The sequence below is a fragment of the Macrotis lagotis genome, chromosome X (assembly GCF_037893015.1).
Source record: "Macrotis lagotis isolate mMagLag1 chromosome X, bilby.v1.9.chrom.fasta, whole genome shotgun sequence".
In the NCBI taxonomy this organism is placed as follows: domain Eukaryota; kingdom Metazoa; phylum Chordata; class Mammalia; order Peramelemorphia; family Peramelidae; genus Macrotis; species Macrotis lagotis.
The window spans coordinates 45,968,804-45,995,794 of NC_133666.1; the positions used below are offsets into that span (position 1 = coordinate 45,968,804).

At 41.9% G+C, this 26,991-nt stretch overlaps 1 protein-coding gene across 1 annotated transcript in view; it reads right to left on the reverse strand.

Moving 5' to 3' along the window:
* Positions 1-15,471: 15,471 nt before the first annotated feature.
* The window catches only part of GABRA3 (gamma-aminobutyric acid type A receptor subunit alpha3), a 133,237-nt gene continuing 121,717 nt past the window's right edge, over positions 15,472-26,991 (reverse strand). Inside the window, exon 9 of the mRNA XM_074200427.1 lies at positions 15,472-15,810. Within this exon, the coding sequence (XP_074056528.1) occupies positions 15,472-15,810 (339 nt within the window). The remainder of the gene's footprint in view (positions 15,811-26,991) is intronic.

Sequence of the window (26,991 nt, forward strand, 5' to 3'; positions counted from 1 at the left end):
AGTGATGTCATTTTGATCTTCTTTTATAATGAAGGACAAGAACCAACCATACCCATATCCTCGAAGTACCTCAACTATATTCAAGCCTTTAACATCCTAAGAGAAATGCAATTCATAAGAGTTATAAGTGTTATCTTTCCTTAAAGGGATGTATGCAATTGTCAGTCCTTGATTAGTATTTGTTTTTTTTCTCCTTTCCCTTTACTTTTTTTTAGGCTTTTGCAAGGCAATGGGGTTAAATGGCTTACCCAAGGCCACATAACTAGGCAATTAACTGTCTGAGGTTGGATTTGAACTCAGGTCTTCCTGACTCCAGGGCCAGTGCTCTATAAACTGCACCACCTAGCCTCCCCCCATATACCTTTTCATGAATTTCTTAAGTCTTTGTATTTGAAGATAGAATCTTCTGTTCACTTCAGGCCCCTTTATAAGAAAATTATAGAATTTCTCTATTTCATTGAAAATTCATCTTTTTGGTACAGCTAGGTGGCACAATGGATAGAGCACTGGCCCTGGAGTCAGGAGTACCTGAGTTCAAATCCAGCCTCACACACTTAATAATTACCTAGCTGTGTGGCCTTGGGCAAGTCATTAACCCCATTGCCTTGTGAAAAAAAAAAAAAGAAAAGAAAATTCATCTTTTCCCTGGACAGAATATGTTGAATTTTGCAGGGTTGTAAATTCTTGGTTGTACTCCAAGGTCATTTACCCTCCAAAATATCATATTCCAGGCCCTCTGATCCCTAATGTTGAAGTCTTGTGTAATTCTGACTGTGCTTCCTTTGTATTTAAATTGCTTCTTTTTGACTGCAGGATCTTCTCCTTTATTTGAGAATTCTGGAATTTGATTACGATAGTACTTGGAGTTTTTATCCTGAGGTCTCTTTCTTGAAGTGTTTTGTACATTCTTTCAAGGATTATTTTGTCTTCTTGATCTAGTTTTATAGGTCAGCTTTCCATGTTAATTTCCTGAAAGATATTTTCCAGACTTCTTTTTTTATCTAAATTTTCTAGTATACCAATAATTCACAAATTATCTCTCCTGGATATATTTTCCAGATCGTTTGCTTTTCCTAAAAGGTACTTTATGTTTTCTCCAGTTTCTTTCAGCCATTTGTTGTTGTTTGATAGAATCTTGGTGTCTCATTGATTCACTAGTTCCTTTTTGTCAAATGCTAATTTTTAGGATTTTATTTCTTTCAGTTAGTTTTTGTGTTTCTTTTCCAGTTGCTTCGTTTTACTTTTTGCTGATTTGCATTTCCTTTCCACTTGGTCAGTTTGACTTTTACATGAGTTGCATTCTTTTTTCCAGTTGTTCAATTTTATTTTCTCATGAGTTACATTCTTTTCCCAGTGGATTATTTTTACTTTTAAAGGAAATGTTTTTTTTGTCAATTTTTCATAATTTCATAATTTTCATAATTTTCCTGCATTTGTTTTTTTCATTTTCTCTTCTTTCTCTCTTCTTTGACTTTTTAAAGCTCCTCTATGAAGTTTTGGATTTGAGTTCAATTCATAAACTCCTTTGAGACTTTCTGTGTAGGTGATTTGTCACTGCTTTTTTTCTTCTGAGATGGCATTTTTAACATCTGTCTGAATAGTAGCTTTCTATAGTTAGCACCCTTTTGTTTTTTTACTTATTTTGATTGTTGAGGGTATAGATAGTATAGTTCTGAACTTTCTGGGCTAGACCTGCTGTCTAACTGCTGAGACCTGAACTACATTGTGGCTAGAAGTCTCCTGCTGGCTTCCCTGCCCTCCTGCCTAACTGAGCTTTACTTCCCTTTATCCCCCAAAGAGACAGACCTTGAAGAACCTCCAAGATGTCTACAGTTGTACACTCTTTCTAATCTTTTTTGGTGAAATATGTGGATTTAATGTCTGTATAGAGGCTTCATTTTACATTGTTATAGGGAAAAGGTCCAGGAGCATGCTCTTTTCACACTATCTTCTTGGCTTTGTTCGTTCATAGGCTGATATTTACCAACTGGACCTGTGGTGTTCTTTCTAGTCTTCCTCTGAGGATCAGGTACCATTGTATCCTCAATCCCTCTTGTAGAAAGGTCATTGAGTTAGATCTCTAAGACTTTACCTTGAAATGATGGTTCCCCCAAAGAACTCAGAGGGTTCCCGATAGAGTGCTGGAACTCTCATCCATGTAGTCATTCATTTTTTTCAACAAACATTTGCTGACTATTTTCACTGTGTAAGACACAGAGCGGTATGGTATATAGAAGTCAGGAAACCAGTAAGACCCAGTGCATACTGGCTGTGAGATCTAGGCAAGTCATTTAACCTGCCAGTGCTCTAAGCATCTAAGACTATGAGTTTCAGTGAATACATGGACCTGCCTTCATAGAAGGACTTTCCTAACTTGGAATGTGCATACACTAATGAAATCTGAGTTACACTCCCTATCCTCCTTTTTCTGTGTCACCTTGTAAAATGGAGGGGATGGGTGAAGAAAGAGGAAATTCTTATAGTACCTAGCCTTATCTTCAAAGAACCAACAAATTTAGGAAGTGATATTTGGATTTAACATTCAATCAACAAACATTTATGAAGCACATGGTACTGTGCTGGGAGCTGAGAATACAGTGACAAAAAATGGAACAGTATCTGCCCTCAAAAAACTTAGATTCTACTGGGCAATAAAACTCTATGACTAGTGTATATAAACCTTTGTGCGCCAGGTGGAAATTGCTTTGATCACATGGAGGAGAGAAGACATCTAGCTTGGATAATCAGGAAAGACTCCAAGGGAGTCCCATTGTTCTTTGTCCTGGCTAGAGCATATTTGGAAAAGTAGATTCAGTCCTGGACCCCACAGTTGAAGAAGGACTCTGGTACATAAAAAGAATACCACCCACTTCAGAAAAACCTGGAAAGACTTGCATGAACTGATGCTGAGTGAACGGAGAAGAACCAGGAGAATGTTGTACCCACTAAGAGCAATGTTGTGTAATGATCAACTATGGTGGAGTTAGCTCTTCTTAGCTGTTCAGTGATCAAGACAAATCTAAAAGACTTGTGATGGAAACTGCCATCCAAATATGAGAAAAAACTGTGGAAGTCTGAATACAGAGCAAAGCATACTATTGACACTTTTCAAAACTTGTTTTATGTTTTTTTTCTTATGGTTTCTTCCTTTTAGTTCTGATTTTTCTTTCACAATATGACTAATATGGAAATATGCTAAGCAAGATTATACAAGTATAACCTATAAAATATTACTCACTGTCATGGGGAGGGATGGGAGGAAGTTAGAAAAATGGGGAACTCAAAAGTTTACAAAAAGATGAATGTTGAAACCTATCCTTGCATGTAATTGGAAAAAATAAAATAGTGTTAAAAAGATAGCAAGTAATCCTATTTTGGAGAACTGGTAAGTAAAAAATAGCAATATCTATATTTATAGTTTATAGAGAAGCTTGACAAGCACTTTCTTCTTGTCATTTCCATGGCAATGATTAATTTGGGTTATAACCACAATGATCCTGTGAGGTAGTGAGTCTTAGTTATTTCCATTTTGTAGCTGAGCAAAATTAAATGAGTTAACCACAGTTCCACAAGTTCAAAATATGATGACCAGTCTTTGAGTCCAGGTCTTTGGATTCCAAGTTTTATACTCTTGCCATTCTATTATGATGACTTGTACTGAAGAAATTAAAGATGTTGGGAGTGGGGAGGAATGGCATTAAATTGTTCAGAATGGATGGAATCTATTGAAAGATGGATTCAGTTAGAGACTGTATGAGCCTTTGTTAGTAGTGTTTCAGGTGGGATTCTGGGTCAAGTGCAAATGGCACCAGTTGGTTTTCGAGGCAGTCTCCATACTTCTGTGGCTTTAGTGTGTAGATATAAGTATCAAGTATGCCATATTCATATCTTAACTGAAGCAGCCTCACTTTGCTGGAGGCTCTTGGAGCCAAGAAGTGGGACACTGAGATTTGATTTTTTTCTGCATTGCCAACAGAATTTTAGTTTTTCTTGGGAAGAAAGAGCAAAAAAATGACCCTGGGTAGGAGGAAAATTGGGTCCCTTTTTGCTAACTGTTTAAGCTCCCACTCTAGGCTGCCTTGTGAATGCCATTGGTTGCTTTGTGACAATTTAAACTAGAAAAACTGTATTCATTCAGCACAAAGAAAGTGTTTGGGGAATGGGAAGTCCTGTAAAAATTGCTTTTCATGCTGGGGACAAATGCTACTGTCCAAACCCACTGAAAATGCAAATAACTCTGAAATTGAGAAAGCATAGCAACCTTGGGCAGGCCTAGCAAGGCGGTAATAGCCAGAGCCACAATGAGGTCAGATTGTCAAGAACTCTTCTCAGTTGTTACCATGGAAGACGATGCTTCCTTCCCAGGTTGGCTCAGAGGTGACCATTGGCTCACCTACCCCACCTCTTGGTAGGGGGGGGATAGGATCCCTGAAAAAGTAAAAGAAGTGTGCTCATGGGCTGGACAAAGAAAGAGGAAAATTTGGGCAGGTCATCTCAACTCAATTGTACATGCCGCATGAAGCCAAGTCCTAAGCATTCACTGTCTCCTTCTCTTACCATACTCTGATGAAAATACTCCTAGTTATGCCTCTGGAACCTGAGCTATACCACCAAGCAGTTTGAAGAATTGTGGGTAAGGGATGAGAGCTGTCTCTTAAAAATATCTACAATTAAGGGGCAGCTAGGTGACGCAGTGGATAGAGTACTTGCTTTGGAGTCAGGAGGGACCTGAGTTCAAAATTGATCTCAGACACTTAATAATTACCTAGCTGTATGACCTTGGGCAAGTTACTTAAGCCCATTGTCTTAAAATTTTTTTAAAAAATCTACAAGTAGAGGGTCTTAACTTTCTATTTCATCTTGGACCTTTTTGTTCGGCTGTCTAGTGAAGCCTATTTTCCAAATGATGCTTTTAAATCAATGCCGGAAATGTTAAACTCTAGTTAAAAGTTAGTGGAAATAAGGATGTCATTTTTCCCCCATGAACCCCTTGAAATCATCCATAGACTCTTGTGAGCCTTTAGAGTTTAGGTTACAAACCTTTATCTTAGCTACACTGGTCCTCGAAACAGGCATGGTCTTGTCACCTCAGACACTTCCTCCTCTGACTTAGATCAAAATGCCATTTCTAGAATGTTAATAGAGTGACTTCAAGAGCTAGTGTAGCTGAAAAAGTTACCATTCTGATGACAAGTGGTGAGCCCTTTGTCAGGTCCTCAGATGACAGGCCTTATTGGGCCTTTACCCAGAACCTTTCTAACTTGATTGAGTACTCCAGAGTTGCTACACTACTGAGCACCCAGGAGCCATCAGTGTAAAGAGTAAGCTCTCTAGAAATGAATTGTTATTGTTCCTATTTCTTTATATAGCAATGTTCAGCCTTCACTTTTCACACTAGTCACTTTGCTCTGGAAGTATTCTGGTTTGTCACTGGAACACCCAGTTGTGAGATGGGTCTGTCACTACCATGATCAGTGTCCTGGGGTCATATTTTTGGTCCCAGCTATCTCACCTGTTTATCAATAGCATGAATAAAGGCATGGAGAGCATGCTTCTTAGATGTGTGGTTGATAAAAAAAAATTAGGAGGAATAACTAAAACACTGTCTGACAGGAGCCCCAAACTTAACAAGCCTAAATAATGGATCAAATAAAATAAGATGGCATCAATGTAAATCTTGCTCTTGGGTTCTAGAAATCAATGCATCAAATAAAAGGGTGTGGGGGGGAGTATGACTAGGTAGCCATTACTCTGCAAAAGATGTGGTAGTTTTAGTGAGTCACAAGCTCAGTGTGAGTCAGCAACATGCTATGGTGACCAAAAAAGCTGATGTGATCATAGCGGTACACTGAGTGGCAAAGCCTTGGCATAGCCAAGGAAGAAGGTATGAGACACATAAGGTACTCTATCTTGGTCAAATTTGGACAACTGTGCTTAGTTTTGATGGTCACATTTTAGTATGGACATTGAGAAGCTGGACAGAACCACAGAGAATGGCAAGCAGGATGATGACTTGACTTCATCCAAGGATGGATTTGAATAAAATGGAAATGTTTGGCTTGGAGAAGGGATGACATGGGGGTGGAGGGCAGGGTATGCTAATTCTCATCAAATATTTGAAAGGTTGTCATGTGGAAAAGGGATTAGTCTTGTTCAGCTTGGTCTCCAGAGAACAGAACCAGGAGCCCTAACTGTAGGTTTGCAAAGAAGCAGATTTTGGCTTGATGTCAGTTAAAAAAAAAAAAAAACAGACTGGCCATTAGTGAGAGCTTTCTCCAAGTTGGATGTACTTTCTGGGAAAGTGCTGGGTTCCCCCTCACTCCAGGACTTGACGAGAATGCCACTTCCTACACAAGTTCAAGTGAATGTCTTGAACTCAATGGTTTTGGAAATCCTTTGGGACTCTAGATCTCCGATGCTCTGCTCACTGTGCATTTACTCTACTGCCACCAGGATTGAGTCTGTGCACCTCTTCTCTTTCATGTTCATGTGTATCTTGTAACCTCTCAGAACACAAACTTTTCTAGGGCAAAGATTGTTCTGTCTGTCTTTGTTTTCCCACCCCTAGGGCCTAGTGCAGATACCAGGGCTTAGAAGGGATTTAATCAATGCTTGTGTGTCCTTTGCTATAGAAAAACTGGAGAGCTCCTTGTCAGGCCTGTTTGTCAGGAGGGGCTTCTTCTTTGGGTGCATATTGGATTAGAAAACTTCAGAGTTGGAGGTCTCCATCCTTGGTAGAAACCCAATGTCCATGCCTGCAGTCTCAAGTGCTATTGGGTGACAGATGGTGCTCAAGTGCCCCACCCCCCTCAAGACCCAGTACTGCCCCTACTGGGTGGATCTGTCTGTGAGATGTTTCGACCTGTTGGACTGTACCCAATAGTGAAACTCAGAGGCCAGTGGGAAGAAAGAAATGGACTCGTAAATAACCTAGCATAGCATGGTATCTATGATCCTGAGCTCCCAAAGGGCAGTGCCAGGACTGGTCAAGCAGAAATATTGGTATTGTTTTTCATATTGGACTTGGCAATTTCATTCACATAGAGTTTCCAGTGAGTGATTCCCTTAACAAAACATATTAAGAGTTGCAACTTAAGAGTATTATACGGTTCCTTGGTACACTGAGTTTAGGTGACTTGCCCAAGGCCAGAGAACCAGTATGTATCAGAGGTGAGACTGGGACCCAGGATGATCCTATAGGAAGACCAGCTCTGGATCCCCTATTCCAAGCTGCCTCTCATTTGAGCTTGGCAATCGGAGCTTTAGAAAAATTAATTTACATAAATCCAATGTTCAGTGCACAATGTATTTGAAAACAGTAGCATATTGGCTAGGGGGGAGGTGAGGGGGATGTTTTGTGAGTTTCAAAGCAGAGAATCTGGAAGGATAAACATGCTCCTCCCTTATTTATCCCTTCTGCTGTAACCCTACTGGCACAAAACCTATGAGAGTCATAATGAAATCAGGCGACATGTTGGTGCTATGGCACTTGCTTGCCTGCCTCTTATGTTTTTAGTTCTCTTTCTTAGATTTGGGGTTGTTTTTAATAAAGGTGTTGCAGAGGAGTGCAGTGACTTCTAGAATAGCGAGCTGGAGGGGACCTGAGAGATGACTAGTCCAAACTCCTTAATTTTTCAGAGGAGAAAACTGAGGTTCAGACAAAGAAAACAGGTCAGAACAGATTCCTAGCTTGCTGGTCATAATGGGGATTATCTTTCTCTTGATTTCCCACTCTCCTGATTTGAGGAAGGGGTACTCTTTTTCCTTCTTTCCTTCCTTTTACAATCATCAGGGATTTCTGGGTTATCAGAAGTCCCCTGTCCTGTGACTGGGACTTTCTGGCAAAGCATTCCTAATGACAGTGCCCCACTCCCCCATAAACTCCGATGAGGCTTTAGGGAGGAAAGAGAAAGCCACGTTTGTGGGGTAAGGGGAAGGATTTGCTGCAGAGAACAGTTAGGCATGGATATTCTAGGGATGGAAAGATATCCAGGCTCAGAAGGAGCAGAGGCCACTCCCTACCCCTAACCCTTAAGAAAGGTTTCCATCAAAGCCCCTGATGTTAAAGGCTTTTTCTTCTTCCTCCTTGCTTGGGTCATGAAGAAATGACCACAGTCACCAAACCAAAGCCAAATTAATCAGGTGCTTTGGTGAAAGTCCAGCAGCTCCATGGCCAACTCAGGGATATGCTGCCCTTCCTAATATCCCCATCTTTTCAGAGTTACCACATTGGCTAGTTAAGATCATGTAGAAAGGACCCTGCCCAACCTTGGAGTTGTTAGGGGCCAAGGGAATATCATAGGAGCTATGGTCAGGGCTTTTGGAAAGAAAAGGAAGGACAGGTTTTGTAAAAGACAGTTATCTGTGTGTAGGTGGGGCCTTGGAGGGGAGAGGGAGAAAATGGCAGAGAAATAGATAATCATAGGGCTGGACTGTATTTTGTATTTCTGACTTGTGGCCCTGCATCCCAAAGTGTTGATCCATCTTTGCAGCCCTTATAAATATGGTTTTCTGGGAGATTCTTTGCCATATCAGGAAGAGTGGCATACATGAGGGTTGGAAAACTGGCAGCCCTCATCAGTCCTGCCCACCCAACTAGACCTCAGAAAAGTCATTATTTTTTGAAAGGAAAAACAGCTTTGGAGTGATGGGTGCTGGAAAGCAAGGCAATGGCAATGAGCCGATGTGATAAAGGCTGCATAATCCTGCCTCCTTTATCTTCTGGGTGGTGAGAATCCTTTATCTTAGTGAGGGAATCCTCCTCAGCCAATTCAATCTGGGCTCTCCTGAAAGTTTTATTTGAGATCACTGTAATCTGTCTCCATTTACTCTAGGTACCTTTCCTCCCTCTCACTTTAACTGTGCTGAGAAAGCTAAGGGTAAGGGGTGGGATGGGAGGAGTGTGGGCCCATGCAGCACACACTCAATTAATCTTCTCAATTAAAAATCGGTCGGACAAATTTTCCAGCCAAGACTAGAAATACAATTCAGAAATAACTGTATTGAACAGGCATTAAACATTGCACCAAAAGCATTGGGAAACACAATTCTACAGAGCGGAAAAGGTCACAGTTTCCATAAGAAATTCCTTTAAGAAGATCATTAACAGCCACTCAATAAACTAACCCTAACCCCACCCCCCACCCCCCATTCAATAAAGTGTACATTTCTCTAGCCATTAATTACTTCACAGACACAGTTTTAAGAATAATGGGATTGTCATGCATTACCACTGTGGATGACCCCGGGTCTCTCTCATAGGGAAGGGTAGACAGAGCAGACAGCAAGGAAGATGAGAAGGCCATTAGCAAAGTGTTGGAGGAGAATATGTCTCCTAGCCATGGCCAAATGGAATATTTCTTGTTATGCCTCAGTGGAGGCCAGTGTGGGCATACTGAGCTGAAATGGCCAAGGCCACTATCTTGAACGCCCTCTGTTCATCTGAGACATGTCCTGCTTTAGTACTGTTGGATAAGGAATGGAAAAGGGTGGAAATCATTTTTGTAGACGTTGTCATGCATCTGGTATTTCTTTGTTTTGGAAAGAGATGACTTGATGAACTGTTTTTTCTTTTAGAATCTTGTTACTTGGCCTGCTAAGGACATGAAGAGTCACAGTGAAACTGGGTAATCACATGCTACCCCATGATACTTTTGTGCAGAATGGGGGGGGGGGGTTACTCCAAGTCATTTTGCCATGGTTTAGTGTTCAGTTCATCAATCTGGTGATCAATGTTGATAGGAGATCCATTCATGTGTTAAGTCAGCAGGGAGATGACCCAAAGCCATTGGATAGATTGGCAAAAGAAACACTGAATTTTTCATACTAACACTGGGTCGATACTTTCACCTGGTGATTGGGCAAGGGCTCTATCTTTCCATTGTAAGGAGACAAAGAAACCTAGAGTAGTTTTAGTTTGGAGTTTAGTTTATACCGACAGGCTTGGTCCAATAAGGTCAATATTAATAAGATGGGCTTACCTAGAATAGATGATGTGCTAACAACAGCTAAGCAGGAGTTAGTCCTTCAAGAATGCTGGATAGATTTATGCTTATTCCTTTCCAAGTAGAGAATCCCCACTCCTTTCATGCTGCTGCTGGGGGGGACAAGATTAATTTCTACCTTATAGACAAATCAGGTCAGATCTGGCTTTGCCTGGTTGAAGGGAGGGGCAGCAGGATGTTGCCCCTGAGGCCAGTGACCCAACCCAGTAGGGTATTGAATATGAAAAGAAAGTGGAAGGGTGCCTAAAGTGATGGGTGAGGGAGCAGAGATGACTCTAGGAGCCTGCCTCCCTGGTCAGAAGGGCAACCTTCTAACTTCTTCATTGGAGGTTGCCTTTTAAGGTTAGGATGTTGCCGCACAGTGGCTCTTAGTTTGGAAGCCAAGATCCAAACCTGGCAGGGGTGGGGGAAGGGCAGAGCATGCTGGCTTTAGGAATAAGGAAGGGACCTCAAAGCAAGAATAACTGCTGCGGGTCACATGCAGATCACTTTTTCATCTAGGCAGGGGCCAGGTATGTTTTTTCAGTGACCCCCAAATCATCAGAGCAAGTGACATCTTTAGCATCAAGGTCCTTTGAGGCTCACCTAACTCGACAATTTGCTCTGAGAGTAATTCCTAGACCTGAACCCTGGGGTCACTCAGCACTAGATTACTATGTGTCCCTGAGAATAACTGGGTCTTTGATAACAGGCCTCAGCATGACCACTATTTTTGGATTTGCCCCCAGTGCTACACCCAGAAAACTTTGGAAATGGCTGTTTCCAGAGTACATTTCTCACAGCAGAACTGTGTTTGTTAAATTACATGTACAATTTGGGGGGGGGGGGCTGAACTGACAAAAAAGGGGAAGAATGTCCTGAATTAGCCTGGTCATGTTAGAGTTTACCCATGAAGAAAGTATGGCAGATGGGAAGAGACACAGTTAGCTTAGGTAATTGAATCTAGGAAGTGTCCATGGCCAGGGTGAGAAACTGACTCCTGAGTTCAATGAAATGGCCACATGACATTGTCTGAAAGAAGACACAGAGTAGTATAAATTGGCTAATCCTGAGAAACCCCCAAACAGACTTTCTCCTACTGGGAGTTCTAAAAGGACAATTCTAGATGAGAGAATTTAACTAGACATGAGTGGAAGAAGCCTTGGATCTGGGTTTGGAAGCAGGCTAGGAACAACTCTGGCAGGGAATGAGGAGGCACTCAGAGATGTCAGTCATTCTATATTTCACCACAATGATGAAGGAAGGTGCCTAGATTGAGCAGGAGAATGCCTCAGACTTTGAAGAAAAAAATAAGGAAATACTAAGGGGGAAAATGGTTTAAAAAAAAAAAGATCAAAGATATCATCTAATTTATCTGGAGCAAATCAGTTGACCTGGAACCTCAGTTTCTCTACCTCTAAAGTGGAAAGAATGACATTAGCCCACACCTTATTTCATTGTTCACTCTGAGGGAGTGAGGTGAAATGAGGCATAGGTAATTGTCCAGGGCTCTTCAGAAACATGATGCTCAAAAATCTCAGATATTAACGTCCATAAGAGCAATAGTAATAATCCAAGTGAAAGCTGGAATGATAGAGGAGGTGATTGAAATGGTTCCAAACAACTCCCACTAGAAAAATTTGTTCAAATTTCATATCCACGTCCGAAAGCTTCATATTCTTCTTTATTACTCACTTGTCCTCCCCCTTCCTCCTGTCTCATTTCACAAATGAATACATGACTGAAAACCCTTCCAGACCCAGGTAAGTTGTTGGGGTCTGCATCTAGGCTAATAAAACATACAAATACACATCCTTGACTACATCTAGTTCCATGCTAATCCTATATACATTGGGGGGGTGGGGCTGGCTAAAGCCTTGGGCTGTCTCCAACAGAGATGGCCAACTAACCAATTCACTGTATCAATTCCTATTTATACCTTCCACCTCAACTCTAACATTGGGTCTTCTGAACTGCTCTCATTAAGATGTTTATAGTAAATAACAATTCCTTTGAACTTGGAAAGATTTCCTATGAATCAAGATCTGCCTTGCACTACCAAGTAGCTATCAGTTGCAACTAACTACAAAAAGAAACTCGGATGAATTTTCTGTGAGTTCTACACTATTGAGAACATTATCCTCTGAAGGTGTGCGTGTCCCATACACACACACACACACACTGAACACACATATGTTACAGCTAAGGATAATGTTCCCTGCTGGGAAGACTGCAAAGTCAGAAAATGTAGAACTCACAGCTTTGTTTACCATTCTATTGGGAAGGATAATCACTTGTTAGTTCAAGTAAGACCTTATGCCTTGATTATGGTTAGAATAAGTAAGACCTTAACCTTGAGTGAACAATGTCTTTCAAGATTCCCAAGTACCAAAGAGGATATTGGCTGGACCTGGTTTCTTATTCTGAAAACTGAATATTTTTAGCTAATTAAAAGGCTTTCAAGGCTCCTGGTGGCCTCAACCACTCAGAGCTTTTTTTATTCTGTTTGTATTGGGTTATGAATCCTTTATCCCCTAGCTCAGATTCTGACAAAGAGTCTTAATAAATGCTTGTTAAATTAGTCTATTCAAATAATCAGCCATATTAACAGAATTCTATGCCATGAATGTGCTTTTGATTAGATAAGAACCTTAACCACTGTTTCTTTAGGAGGGTATGTGCCTTACCCTTTCCTTTTTTCACTCTTCCCTTTCCTCCTAGAATTTCCCAGCTACTATTTAATGAATCCTGTCTCCTGCCAGACCAACTTCTCTTCTTATCCACAAGCAATGGCATTTCTTAAGGTAGACCAGCAACTTTTCCTGATCTAAAAGTGAAAGATTCTCTTACCCTGAAAGCTCCACGGAGCCAGTGGTAGAATTGATGATAAAAGGACTCAGGAAGGGAGAGAGTAGCATTGTGCTTCTCAGGATGGCTCTGCTTAAGTTTGAGTTTCTTTTGTCTTGGGGAGGGTATCTTTTCCATAGTGACTTTCTTGGTTTTGTTTTCTTCCTTTAGTCTCCCTCTCCTCATTTTATTGAGATTTGAGAGAGAATAGGAAGGCTTTTCTTTCTTCCCACCTAGAATCCCTCCTTCCCCTTGCATATACCTGTCCCTGGCACTTTCCTACTCTGAATCCTCCATTCTCTTGGAATCCAGGTGGATCTTGTCTCCTGCGGCTGTGGACACATCAGTATGCACAGGATGCAGGCCAATGGCATTTAACCAAATGAGGCTCTGACCCTCTATGATAAATGTGGAGGGAATAAAAAGGTCATATCCTAGCCAGTCATGCAGGGCAGGTGACTGCTCATTTGGAGAAAGACCTTGAGAATGGGGAAAAGGTGCCTTAGGCTGTTAGGTTTCACTGGAAAAAAGTGGGGTGCCAGGGGGCAAAGAGGAAAGTAAAAACCTGTCTCCAGTTTGGTCACAAAGAAGGAGGCAAAGAAGGATGGCTAAAATGGAAACCCTGAGTCAATCTGAAATCAGTGTGGAACGGATTGGAATCTAGGTAGACTTTCAAGCAGTCCATTTATATTCTCTTACATCTTTCACCAAACACTGCAGTATTTTAGGGTTCCCTTCTGTCCTTATCATTCTTTTACTCCTATTGGTATTCCTGGCCTCTCTGAACTTGGGGAAAAAGGGAAAGTCATTTTTTTATCTGGCTGATCTCAGGATTCTAGGGTTAAAGGGCAAGGAATAAAAAGCCAGAATCAGTCCCCTAGTCTAAAGAACTTGCTGACCAAATATTTAGCAGCAATGAAGCAAAACAAGGGGGCTGGGGGGGTTTCTCTTGGGGGCTGCCTTGATGACAGTACTGGAGTCAGGAGGTTCAGTGTGTTGAAGACCAGAGACCCTCAGCACAGGGACTAGAAGAGTCATGGAGGAGGTTGTGACTTTGGTAGCTTGGGACAGCAACATTTCTTGGAATCATCAAGTTCATGCACCTGATGGATCCATCTCGACAGGAATCATTCCCAGTTGTCAGTAGGTCGGTCACTCAGTTTCTGGCTTCTTGTCTTCATAGAGAGTCTGAGTAGATGCTGCTGGCTAGAACCTTTGGCAAGTTGGGACAGCAAGTAGGCCTTCATCTAGTCCTACTGCATCTAGCTGGTTGCCCACTTCTCAGAGTTACAACCCTCTGCCCCTTCAGTTGCTGGCTTCTTGCCTTGGCAGGCAGTTTGATTTGGCAGAGGTAGGCTAGAGAAAATGGGAAAAGGTGGAGGCTTTGTTAACTTGAGACAAAAATCTGGGGAGCTCTATCATCTAGCTGGTTTCTATCTCCACAAGAAAAGCACTCTATGTTGTTTACATAAGCTGCCTTGACTTCTGGCTTCTTGTCTTCACTGAGAGTCTGACCGATGGGAGGTGGGTCATGGACATCTTGGAGAAGAGCACTGAGGCTTTAGCAAACTGAGGCAGAAGACGCTGGCAGAGCCTACCAGTCTGACTGCCAACTCCACTGCATCCTAAGCTTCTGGCTTCTTGTCAGAATTTTAGTTTTGAATTTTTTTGTCTTGGGGGGGTTGGCTTTTCCATGGTGGCCTTCTTGGTTTTGTTTCTTCAAGAGAAAAATATTTGTTTCTCTTTCTGAAGAATTTGGGGAAGAAAAAATACATGCAGGCACCACCAAAGCCAGATAAATCAATGCCTCCAGGCAGATGCAGGGAAATTAGAGAAAGGATCCTACCAGTCAGAAGTCTTCCTAGGAGTGCCAGCTATGCTTCTGGAGGACATGCAAAAGGGTGGAGAACAGCCAGGAAAGACCAGGTCATATTTGGGGTAGCCAGGGTGGGATGGTGTTGCCAGGAAAACAAGTGGGCATGGCTAGGACCCCAGGAGTTGGTGGTCCTGTTCTTCAGACAATCTTTCCCCATTTTCACAGTCCAGGAGGCTCTGGTCTACAGTGATCTCTGTGGAATGAAGGGAGTCTTGATAGGAAGGAACATGAAATGGGATAATATGGGAATCCAGCTGTTGCTCATCCCTATTGTGTAATCTCAGTTAAATATACCCTTGAGGCTGATGAGTCTGACTGAGGCCACCAAATGTTTCCTCATTACCTTGGAATGCTAAAAGAAGCCAAAATATTACATCATGAATAGGTGATGACTAGGTATGGGGGGGCAGGGTTACAAGGGATTGTACACTGTAGGAAGTTAGCATAGAATTATGGATATGCACACACTGGCTTTCTTTTGGGGACTGGCAAGGCTAAGGGGCGTGGGCAAAATGGGGAAGCTGGTGAACCAAAAATCTGGTAGCAGCAAACGGTACTAATGGAGGGCAGACTCCCGATGTTAGAGGCATGTTTCTTTGTTGACATTTTTTGAAGTTGACAGCCCAAAGTGAGCCAAACGAAAGAGTCACAACTTGACTGATGGTTCTAAAGCAAAGCCTTTATGTTCAGAAGGAAATGAGAGTAGACCCGTAGGCATTGTCTCCTGGGATGCTTGTTGGCAACGAAGTGTATGGAGCTGTGGCTTTACTGTTTCCGGATCATGCCCTTGATGGCTGACTCCCGGTTAACATACGTGGCCCAGTAGACCAGATTAAAGATGGCAAAGAGCACGGGGAAGATGATGCGGGAGATCTTATCCACCTTGCTGACGCTGTTGTAGGTCTTCTTGGTTTCAGGGGGACTCTCTACCACATGGGGTGTCTTGGGTGGGGAGACAGCTGCCCCTGATGCGGTAGCACTGGCTGCAGCACTCTTTGAGATGGTGGAGAGGCCAGGATCCTTGGCAATGTTGAGGGCATAGGTGGTCCCCACGATGTTGTAGGTGTTGTTTGCTTTCTTAGCCAAGGTCATCGGCTCTTTTTTCTATGAGGATGGGTGGGAAAACAGGGGAAAGGGAACAAAACAAAGACTAGTTACTTCCATTATACAAACCAATATGAAGGACTGGGGAGAGAAGGGGGGAAAGGACACTGGAGTGATGGAGCCGTGATAGTGAGGGGTCAGTGTTACAGTTAGGGATGAAGATTCATAATGGGGAATAATGTACTGATACTAAATGCAATATCATCCAGGAGTCAGGGCCCTTTGGAACTGTCTGGAATTATAGAAATGAGGGCAAACTTTATTTTGTAAAAGTTATCTACCTTACATGAAGCTAGAAATCCCTCTTCTTAAGGAGGAAGAAACAAACCCAGATGGGAGAAATTTGCCCAAGATCTCACGGGTACCAAGTGGCAGAGACAGTATTTGAGCCAAGTCCCTCTAGATTTTGGCTTCCATGGTTGGTGTTTTTTTTTTTCAGATTTCTGTGTTTAAAGATTAATAAACATGGTGTAGTAAAAAGAACACTGAACTTGGAGTCAGAAGGACTTGAATTCAAGTTCTCACTTGGACATTTGCAAGTTATGTGAAAAGGAACAAATTATTTCAAGTCTCAGTTTCCTCTTATTCCAAGTCTCAGTTTCCTCAGTTATAAATTGAGGATGTTACTACTGGGACTATATATTTAATGCACATTTACCACATATTACTCATTTCTATGATTGTGTATATCCCCTACCACAGGCTCAGATGTGTGTGAGTTCTGTAGGTCAGGTGGAAGGAGAACCCCAGTTCTCCTGGTCAGCTACGTAGTAGGAAGCAGGGAAAAGTGACTGGGATAGCTGACTTGGAAACAGGAGCAAAATGACAGGATTAGAGCTCAGGGCTATCTGGGAGGAAGACCCAGGCACTTGCCCTCAACTCAGGGTCAGGGACAAGAAGGGAGGGTCAGCAGTGAAGTGAGGAGGAAGCTACTGGATCCATGGATTCATTGTTTTCCATGTCATGGAACTGTCCGGTGTGATGGTCCTGGAAAACAGAGAGGATGAAATCATGCTGCAAAACAATACATGGACACAAATTGAGTGACCTTCTTAGGTCAATGACAGGCTGGAGGAGCAGAACACAGGACCAAGAATGGCCTACTTTTCCCCAGGCCTTTAGCCTGGGTGCCCATGAAGTTTAATTCTCCAGAACTATCATTGATGCTGCCCATGAATTCATTTTAGACTGAGTCCTCATGTGAAGAGAGACCCGCAGGAGTACAATAACTGAGAAAGGAAGTTCAAGTTATCTCCAGCGACCCAGAATTCATAGGCATGTCATTCGCAGGTTTAGGGTTTGGGACTTCACATCATTGACTCATGTGATGCTTAACTAGATGCAAATTTCTTCTCAAATCAAACAGTGAAAGGCTTGTGGAACAGGTCTCAAATTCTCTGATGACTCTGGCAAAGGCAAAATGAAGAAGACACATTTCTCACATGGCACCAGATCCAGCTGATTGTATTTAGTGAGGGTAGGCAATAAAGTCTGCTCAAAGTTCCCCTTTTGTTCTTTGTTCTCCCAAGACTTAAAGAAACCCACATTTGTCAAAGGATCAGGTGCCAGAGAGAGGCAAACTTTGAGATTGTCCAAGTGGTCCTTATACATCAGTAGGTACTCAATAGATATTGATTGCATGAACAAATGAATGAATGAATGAGTCAAATGCAAGCAATTTTTTTCAAAGTTTAGAGGTGTGAATTGAAAATATTTTTCATGGAAGATTTTGAATTTTAGTTAACACTAATGTATACTTGTAATGACAGTTACTGATCCAGCCCTAATTCAGTAAGATTTCTCTGTATAATGAAAAACAGGGCCAGGCTTAGTTTTTTTAAAGCTCAGTGCTGAGTTTGGTACTAAAATAAAATACAACTTAACAGTATCTCAGAAGTCAAAGGGTCTCTAAAGACCATTTAATTCAACTTGTATCTGAAACAAACATCCCTTCTATGTTACCCATGACAAGTGGACATCTAGCAGTTGTTTGAAGAAGCTCCTGGAAGGGGGAACCCACTACCTCTAGAGGAAGCCTGTCCCACTTTGGGACAGTGCAAATTATTAAAAAATTTCTTCCAACATCCAGTCACAATCTTCCTCTCTGAAAGTTCCATCCATTCCTGGGCACCCATTGTCCCCGTGGGGCCAAGCAAAAGGGTGCTATTCCCCTTCCATTTGAAAGAATCCTTGAAATACTCAAAATCAGTTGTCATTTCTCCCAATATCTTTCTCCTTCTGCCAAGTCTCTCTTTTTCCAGGTTAAATATTTAATGTTAGACCTGATAGATATTGTGGGCCAAGGGAGCCAGACCTCAGTGGCTATAATTCATAATACTTTTACACAGCCTTACTGAAGTTTTTAGTTTGTCTCATTTCTTCCTTAGCTCACTCTAGTGGCATATCATATTAGAAAGGAGAAAAGACTGGAGTTTGAATCTCATCTCTGACACCTGTCATCTTGGACAAGACCCTCTGAGCTTCAGCTTCCTTATTTGTAAATTGGGGGTAATAGTAACTTATAGTACCAACCTTGCAGGATTGTTTTGAATATGAAATGAGATGATGTATGTAAAACCATTTATAAACCTCAAAATGCTATCTAACATGCTAGCCATTACTACATACTTCACCTCTGTCTATAGCTTGTGTTCCTGTTGGTAATTTCTTATGATCCAGAGAAAACCTGTATAATTTCATCCTTTTATAGCCACAGACACTAACTGAAAGACAAATATCTGGAATCAATGGAATCACTGAGCTGCATTTTCTTAGGCCTCTATCCTTGACTCCAGTTATTGGGTCACAGATGGAAAAGTTTACATCTAGTTTTTTCAGAGGATACTTGGAGCAGCTCCTGAACCTAGTTCTCTACCAGTTTCCAAAATTCATTCTCATGAATGTATGATGACTGTTGCTTCTTTGAGGGAGTTAGGGGAGTGTGAGAGCTACAGCAACCAGTTTTTTCACCAACTAAATCACATCTGATTCCTGTTGCCTCAGGTACTGTCCTCAAGGTATACCACATCATTTGGAGGATTAGAGTGAATTAATTTCATGATTCCAACACCATGAAACAGACTCTTAGCCCTTGTGTATATTAAGATATGGCTATGTACCAAATTGAAGTTGATGGGACTTTGGCAAAAACTTGGCTCTGAAGGGAGAAGTGAAATCATTCCTAAGCTCGGTAACTCTACTTTCCCCAAGATAGATGGCTTTTGGAACATTGTGGTCTAAAGAGTACTGAGCTGGAAGTCTGAGAAATTTCAGCTCTATAGCCTTTGTTTCTTCATGTGTAAAATTGGATTGAGGGTGGCCAGGATGATCTCTAAGGTTCCTTCCGCCTCGAATGCTCTATGACTCTGTTGGAATGTCCCCAAGTTCCAGTGATGAGACATTTTCAAGTGTATCGTGATCAGGTTTAACTAGAAAAGGCAATTCTATGACCCTAGAGCCATCCCAGGACCAGCATGCACCTCATTCTCTGTCTCCCCTCCTTGCCCCTTATGCCCTTGGATCATCTATTGATTACTAAGATCCTTTGAGAAGGCAGATGCGAAGGTAGAAGGGTGAGGAGGATTGATAGGCATGGCCAGGGCCAAATTGGTTGCCAGTATCCTGGCCTTACTACACTGAGTGACAGACGAAGAGGGAGGCAGAAGGAAAACAGAAGCAACATGCCAAACCCCCCCCCAAAAGTCATTTTTTTTTCTTCCCTACAGGAATTTGATTTCTGAGAGTGTAAATGACATCAGTTGGGATGTTTTGGAGTTTGAAAGCCCAGCAGGAAATGAAGTGTTAGTCTTACAAATAAGCAGCCATGAGCTTTTAGAGAATCACCACCAAAGGTTCTGCAAATGCCTGTGCTTGGGGTTTATACTTTCTGAGAAGAAAAGAGACAATGGATACCTGAACTCTTTGGGAGAGCACTGGGTCTGCCAGGGAGTAGCATAATGTGTCATTAGAGCAGCAGAGTCCTTTCCTTCCCCACATATACACACTAGAACAATTTGGAGACAAATTAGCCCAACTCCTTAAAGGGCCCTGCCTCCTTGGGGCCACTGCCAAAACTCATGTCTTCCATCTGAGTAGGGGACTCATCATGATTTTCTGAATCTCAAAGCTGGGAGATATGGAATCCACCAACAGAGCCCAATCCTAGATAAGAATCTTCATAACATCCAACAAGTGACCTCCAGTCTTTGGATAGCCCCAGTTGTTAGGAAGTTGGATTTGTAGATAATCAACCTGTCCACCCCCAACCCAGAATTCTTCTCTACTCCAAACTGCTCTCCACAAATCTAGAGCTGGAAGGGACATCCGAAGTCATCTTATCTACCCCCTTCATTTTTTAGATGAAGAAGCTGAGTCCCAGGGAGATGAAGTGACTGGTAGATGATTCCACAGGTAATAAGGAGCTAAGGCAGAATTTATACTATCTCTTACAGCTGTACCACATTAACTCTCTTGGATGACATGATTTCCTTGTTCTTAAACATGGTTTATGCTGTCCAAATATTCTCACTCTCAAGACCTCACTTTATTTTTCAGGGAGGTATTTGTCCAATTTTCTTAAAAGAAGTAAATGAGGTATAGAGGCCTCTGGGAGGAGTCTGAGACAATAATCTCGAAGATTTCTACAACCTTTGAAGTTTGCAAAACAATATCCATATTATCATCTCATTCACACTTCACAACTATGACCTGTAAACTAAGGAATGCAGCTATGATTATCTCCATTTTAAGGATGAAGAAAATGAGACAGCATGGGAAAATGATTTGTGCAGTGTCTCCTAAGTCGGAAACATCATAGGAAAGATTTGATTCCCTGTCTCTGCTGGCTACAAGATCCAAATGGCTGGTTTGCTACCCCCACTGCTTCTCTAAGACCAGCTCTCCTCCCCTTGCTTGAGGCTACTCAGTTTAGAATGTAAACATATAGAAGGTAGGCAGTCATTTTGTATAGCACAAAGCTGAGCACTGTCAACTGAAGATGCTGAAAATGTCTCTCCAAAGATGGATTTCTAAGGGATTGATTTTTGAGTTAGTGGCAGAGGAAATTACAATTATGTTTTGAAGAGTGATGATCAGAAGTATTGGATACTTCAAAGCCAAGGAGCTGTTCAACAGCCATGGGAAATAGCAGGGCGGACTACTTGGACTCAGCCTGCCCTGGCTGGCCTCCCTCCTGCATACTGCAAACGATTCTTAGGCCCACGGGAGAAACTACAGAAAAAAATCAAGCTCTGCCTCCCAATTGGGGCAATGATGCTCCCCTGAGAAGTGAGCCCCAAAGAACCAATGTGGAGCAGAGTATAGAAACTGGTTATATGACAATTTTAAGAAAATCAGCGAGAGCCAAGAACACTGCATGGACTGCAGATGGACTGCTCCACCTCATCTGGTCTCCCACCCCCTATTTTTTGTAAGAGACAATCCAGAAAGTCTGGAAGCATTAGTACTCAGAGGTACCTGAGATACCTTTTAATCCAATACCCTAATTTTAAATATGGGAAAACTGAGGGGATAGCAGATTTGCCCAAGATTACTCAGGAAGTTAGGTGGCAGGATAGGGGATAGAATCCAGACTCCTGCTGACTAGGCCAGTGTTCTTTATACTAAAGTTTCCTGGCCTTAATCTTGATCTGATTCAGTAAAGCTTCTTTGAACACCTCCCGTATTCAAGGATCAAGTCAGGAGGGGACCCCAGTCACCTAATACACAGCTATGTAGAGAGAGCTTCCACTGTCCTAGACCCTAAAACGCTATGGCTTCTAAAGCCATTGAAATGGTGATCCAGTAAAGCAGCTTGGTAACTCAGTGTTCTATGAAGCAATAGACTTGGTGTCAGGAGGAATTGAGTTCAAATCTTTCCTGGGATCTAGTTGTGTGACCCTGGGCAAATCATTAAACTTTTGACTGCCTCAGTTTCCTCATCCATAAAATGGATAATCATATAACCTTTCCTCTTGGATCACTGTCTTGCAGTGACAGAAGGCTTGCATAATAATAGCTCAGGGAAGCTATGAGCTAAGCCAGGCAGAGTTAAGCAAAATGGACAGGTTATAGGTGACACAAAGCGTCAGACACAACTGATTGACTGGCCAACAACGACATAATCTATCTCACAGGGTTATTGTGAGGATACAATGAGATCAAATGCTTTGAAACCTTGAAGGTGCTGTATAAATGCTAGCTATAATTATTATCCTGCCTTGACACCCAAGCTAAAACAAGAGCCTTCTAATCTCCAAAGGAGTCTGATCCTTGCTCTGGGGAAAATGACTTTGGATGGACACGGGCATATTATTTTTTTTAACATTAAGAAGAATACTTTGAAAATACAACCCAGAGCTATTCCCTGTCCATCAACAATCTGTTCCCCAGTTCTCCTCCTGACAGTTGTGTTGAGTAAAGCTAATTAAAGGCTGAGACAGAATCTGTAGTGAACTTTCATGCCAGACAGCACCAAAACAACATGGCCTATGACTCAAAATGCCAGACAAACATAGGAGAGAGTCCCAGTCCCAATCCCCTAAAGCTATCCAGCTGGTTTGGAGGGATCAGGGACTCAACCTAGAGGCTTCTGGTAGAAGACATTCCCAGGAACTCTCAGACAGGGTTCAGGAAAGGGTCTCCTATAGTTGAGAAGAAAAGACACAACATTTTAGGGCTCTGCAAGAAATTCTGGTTATGTAGAGGTAGTGGACCAACTTCTCGGAAAATTGGGTCTTCAAAACAAAGATTGACACTATTCTCAGCTCACATTCAAAACTTCAGGATGCTCCTTTCCCAGGATAGACACTGCTCTGCTTTTGAAGCAGGATGAGAAGTGTGGGGAGAAAGCGTGACAAAAGCCAAACTATATAAACTGAGTGGGATCATGGCCAAGGGTGCAGGTCACCTCATTATTACTCTATAAAGCAGCTGGCTCCAATAGCACAGGATGTCTCAAGTCTCCTTGAATGCTAGGCATGGCCAACATGACCTGAAACTTATTGTTAATATGACAAGCAAGACAGCTGCTCAATTCTAAAGCACCTCTGTGATTGGCTAAACAATCACTTGTTCTTTCCTGGTCCCTTCCAAATCCCTTGGAGATTCTTGTCAGAACAAGGTGCCTTCCACTGACATTTAGTAGGTACCAGGGGTTCCAAAACTGCAGCCATCCTTGGGCTTAATTTCATCCAGGCCCTAGCACTAAGTACAGTGTGGAGAACAGAATTAAAATAAAAACTTGTTGATTGATTGACTGACCATAGTTACAAGAGAAGGATATTATTTTGTGAAAACATTTTTCCCTCTGTTAGATGGGATATATGACTGTCCCCCCAATTTCTAAAGAAGGAAGTTAGTGGGGGTGTTTTTCATTGAAGAGAAAAAAAATGACAGAAAACCTCTTTGGCAAACAAGGAATCTGCCTCTCTCCCTTTGGTCTCTTGCTTCCCACCTTTCCTGTCCACGATTGGCCGTTATGTAGAACCAAAATATGTTTCTTATTAGGTGATAGTGTATTTTTTGAGTAGCATTTTATGCTCCCTTTTCTAAATTAAAAAAATAGTTGGGGGTCCCTAGGTGGCACTGCAGTGGATAGAACACTGACTCCTGGATCAGTCAGAAAGAGCTGAGTTCAGATCTGGTCTCAGACACTTGACACTTATTAGCTCAGTGTCCTGATTGCCTCACCAAAACAAGTAGATGGGGATGATGCTTTATAGTTCTTTTAAAAATTAACAAAAGTAATTTACTTTTCATTTATATGGCTTGAGATTGTTTTTGTACCCTGGGACTCAGCAGCCCTTGACAGAAAAAGATCCCCTACATATCCTATAGTAATACAGAGAAAATGCAACTCCAACTCTTAGATCTAGCCATCTGCCCTCTCTAGGATTTATTTTCAAATCCACTGCCCTGGATTTTCAAATTGGATGGTCTTGGGTAAATTTCATGGACAAACTGGGCACCAGTGTCCTTGTTCGGTTCAACGAACCTACTAGGTGGGGCTAGGAGAAGATGTTGAACTAAATGACCTCTAAGGTGATGGTCAGCTCTAACATTCAAACTACTGAACTAAGGTTCTTGCTTCAATGGTCTCACCTTTTGGCAGTTACCCTTAGGGCTAGAGCCAATATCAACAGAAAGCACCTTGCTTTGGCAAAAATCTTACTCCCCTTCTCCTTTGCCTTCCCATATCTGACCCACAAAACACATTCGGATGAGCTTCCTTCCTTATCACTCCCACCGCCATCCCCCAAGCCCAGCCTCCAGAATGAATGTCAAGGACAAAGCTTGATTTCAGAATTGATTCACTAATAAAAAGACGGGACTGGTCGTGCTAGAGTAAGCGCTTTCTGTAAGAGTACGGGGTTGGAATAGAGATTGGCTGAGGGGTGGGGTGATGGAGGAGCTGTCTGGCAGTTATTTGTCCAGAAAATATGAGAGGGGGAAACCAATGCTTATGAAGGAGGGCACCAAACCTTCCCCAAGCTGATCGTAGTTACCCACTCAGTAAATTTTCCTCAGAGCCTAAAAAGAATGACTCTTATGATCAATGACATCATAGGTAGCCAAGCCATGTGTTCAACCTGGCCACCTATCCAGTCACTTAAGAGAATACAAAGGTTCCCCCTTCATGGTTTCAAATGGATACAAAATTATTCAGAGCCTGTTGATCTCTGTGGATTATTAGGAGAAGTAATAGGAAAAGGAATTATAGTCAATAGACTATAAAACTTTGCTTTTAATCCTCATCCTGGGCACTTTCTACCTGTGTAGACCTTGAACAAGTCATGTTTCTTCTCTGTGCCTCAGTTGATTATCTGTCAAAAACAATAGGCTTGGATTTGATATTTAAGATCGTTTTTCTGCTTTAAAACTATGTTCTTAAGATCAAGTTAGACCAAGAGAGAGAGCAGGGTAGACACCAAGATCTTATAATGGGTGGTAGCTAAATATTGAAACAAATGACCTCTTAGCTTGTGAAAGTTGTAGCCCGAGAGAGTTTTAAGGATAGATAAGTTGTCTCATTTGAGCCACTTTAGGCATAATCCTGCCATGAGCCTCTAAAGGTTCCTTCCCTCCCTTAAGAGCTGTTCATTCCTCCATTGATGGCTTATTAGAGAGAAGGCTACAGAATTGCAAGGCATCCTTCCCTTCCCCTCCTGTAGCACCAATTGGTCACAGAGAAACCTCCATTTAGCACCCAAGAGATACTAATCATAGGCACCCCAGAAGTATGGCAGGAGGGTGTGAAGCTACTCTGGTTCCTTATCTCTCCTACTATGAGAGCTAGTCGGATCTAGTGGAAAGGAGAGAGGGTGCAAGAATGGGGGAGAGGCTATGGGCAAAGAGGAGGGCCCAGTAAGTTAGGCAGATGAATTTAATGGTGTCTAGTACAGTTTGAAGGGATTTTGGAGGTTATAGGGTCTAGCCTCCTCCTCATCCCATGCCCATGGCAATGTCCCTTTGAGATAACGATTTAACTCCTGAAATTATCTCCAGCAATGTTGAGCTCATTACCTCAAAAGAGAACCCCATTCAGCTTTGAAAAGAATATGTTAAATTCTTTCTATTGACTTGAAATCTGCCTCCCATTTGATTCTAATTCTGGCTCTGTATTTACACTTAACACACATATTTTCTTTTTTCATATGACAAATCTGCTGGTATTCAAAGACAGCTATCATGCCCTCCCCTCCTCTGTTCTCCCCTTTCCCCAAGTCTTCTTTTTCAGCCTGACCTTCTTTAGTTCCTTCAGTAGTTCGTCATATGGTATGGTTTCCGGACCATTCAGCTTCCTGGCAACCCAGCCCTGAACACACTTATTAATGCCTCTCTTAACATGTGGTACCCAGAAGTGAGCACAATTCTTCAGATAATATTTGACAAGTGCAGAGTACTGGAGGGCTATTATCTTCCTTGTTCTGGACACCATGTTTCTATTAATGCAGCCTGAGATTGCATTAGCTTTTGGGGCTGCTGCATCACACTATTGATTCACGTTGAGCTTGTAGTCCACTAAAAATCCCAGCTTTCTTTTTTGAGTGAACTGTTGCTAAGCCACATCTCCTCCATCCTACATTTGTGAAATATATTTTTGGACTCAAATATAAGATTTTATCTTCATTAAAGTGATTTTTTTTAAATTTCAGCCTATCATTATAGTCTGTTGATAAATGTTGGAATCTTGATTGGTTATTCTTTCCAGCTTTATCATGCCATCTCTAATTTTGGTTTACATACCCTCCATGTCTTTTTCCAAGTCATTAAACTGTTGAACCAGATAGGACCAAGGACAGAACCATACGATGCATCAGTAGAGACTCCTTTCCAGGGTGGCAGCAATCTATTGGTCACCACTTATAGTTGTCATTCAGACAGCTATGATTCCACCTAACTCCACTATAATTTAGTCCCCATTTCTCCATCTAGTCACAGGGATATGAGAGATTCAATCAAATGCCTCATGGAAATCAATATAAACCATGTTTATAGCATTGCTATGAAATTCTGTTAAATAGAGAGAGGATAGTTAATATGACTTGATCTTCTAGGACCTATTTTGGCTCCCAGCATCTCTGCTTTCCTAAAGGCCCACAAACCATTTGATTAATAATCTATCATTAGAACTTTTCAGGGACTAGTGTTCAAGTTTACTTAAGTGAATTCTTAAATTCATGCTTTTCCCTTTTTTGGTACATTGGGAAATTTGCCTGCTTCTAGTTTTCTGACCTCTGAACCATTCTCCATGATTTCCCAAAGATGACTGACAGTGGTCATAAGGTGACGAGACCTTCAAATTATTTGAGTTCCCTGAGATGTAATTCATCTAGGTTTGAGCTCATTTAGTAACCATCTGCTTCCTCACTATCTCCTTGCCTGTCTTGGGGCTCAATTCCCACTTAACCAAAGGCATTCTACCCTTTCTGAACTGAAAGTCATTCTGCTAGAGAGATAACATGGAAGCAAAATCAGACTCGAATCATTCTATCTTCTTTCTGTCATCTATTCATCCTCTGTGTATTTCCCCAACATGATTGGTATATGCTGGGAGTTCCTACCATCCCCTCCTCCCTTCTCGCTGCCAAGAAGCACACCAGTCAAGACCTGGATTGATGACCCCAGTGAATAGAACACAGCCTTATCCAATGCCAGCAGGCTGCATGCTGCCCACTCCTG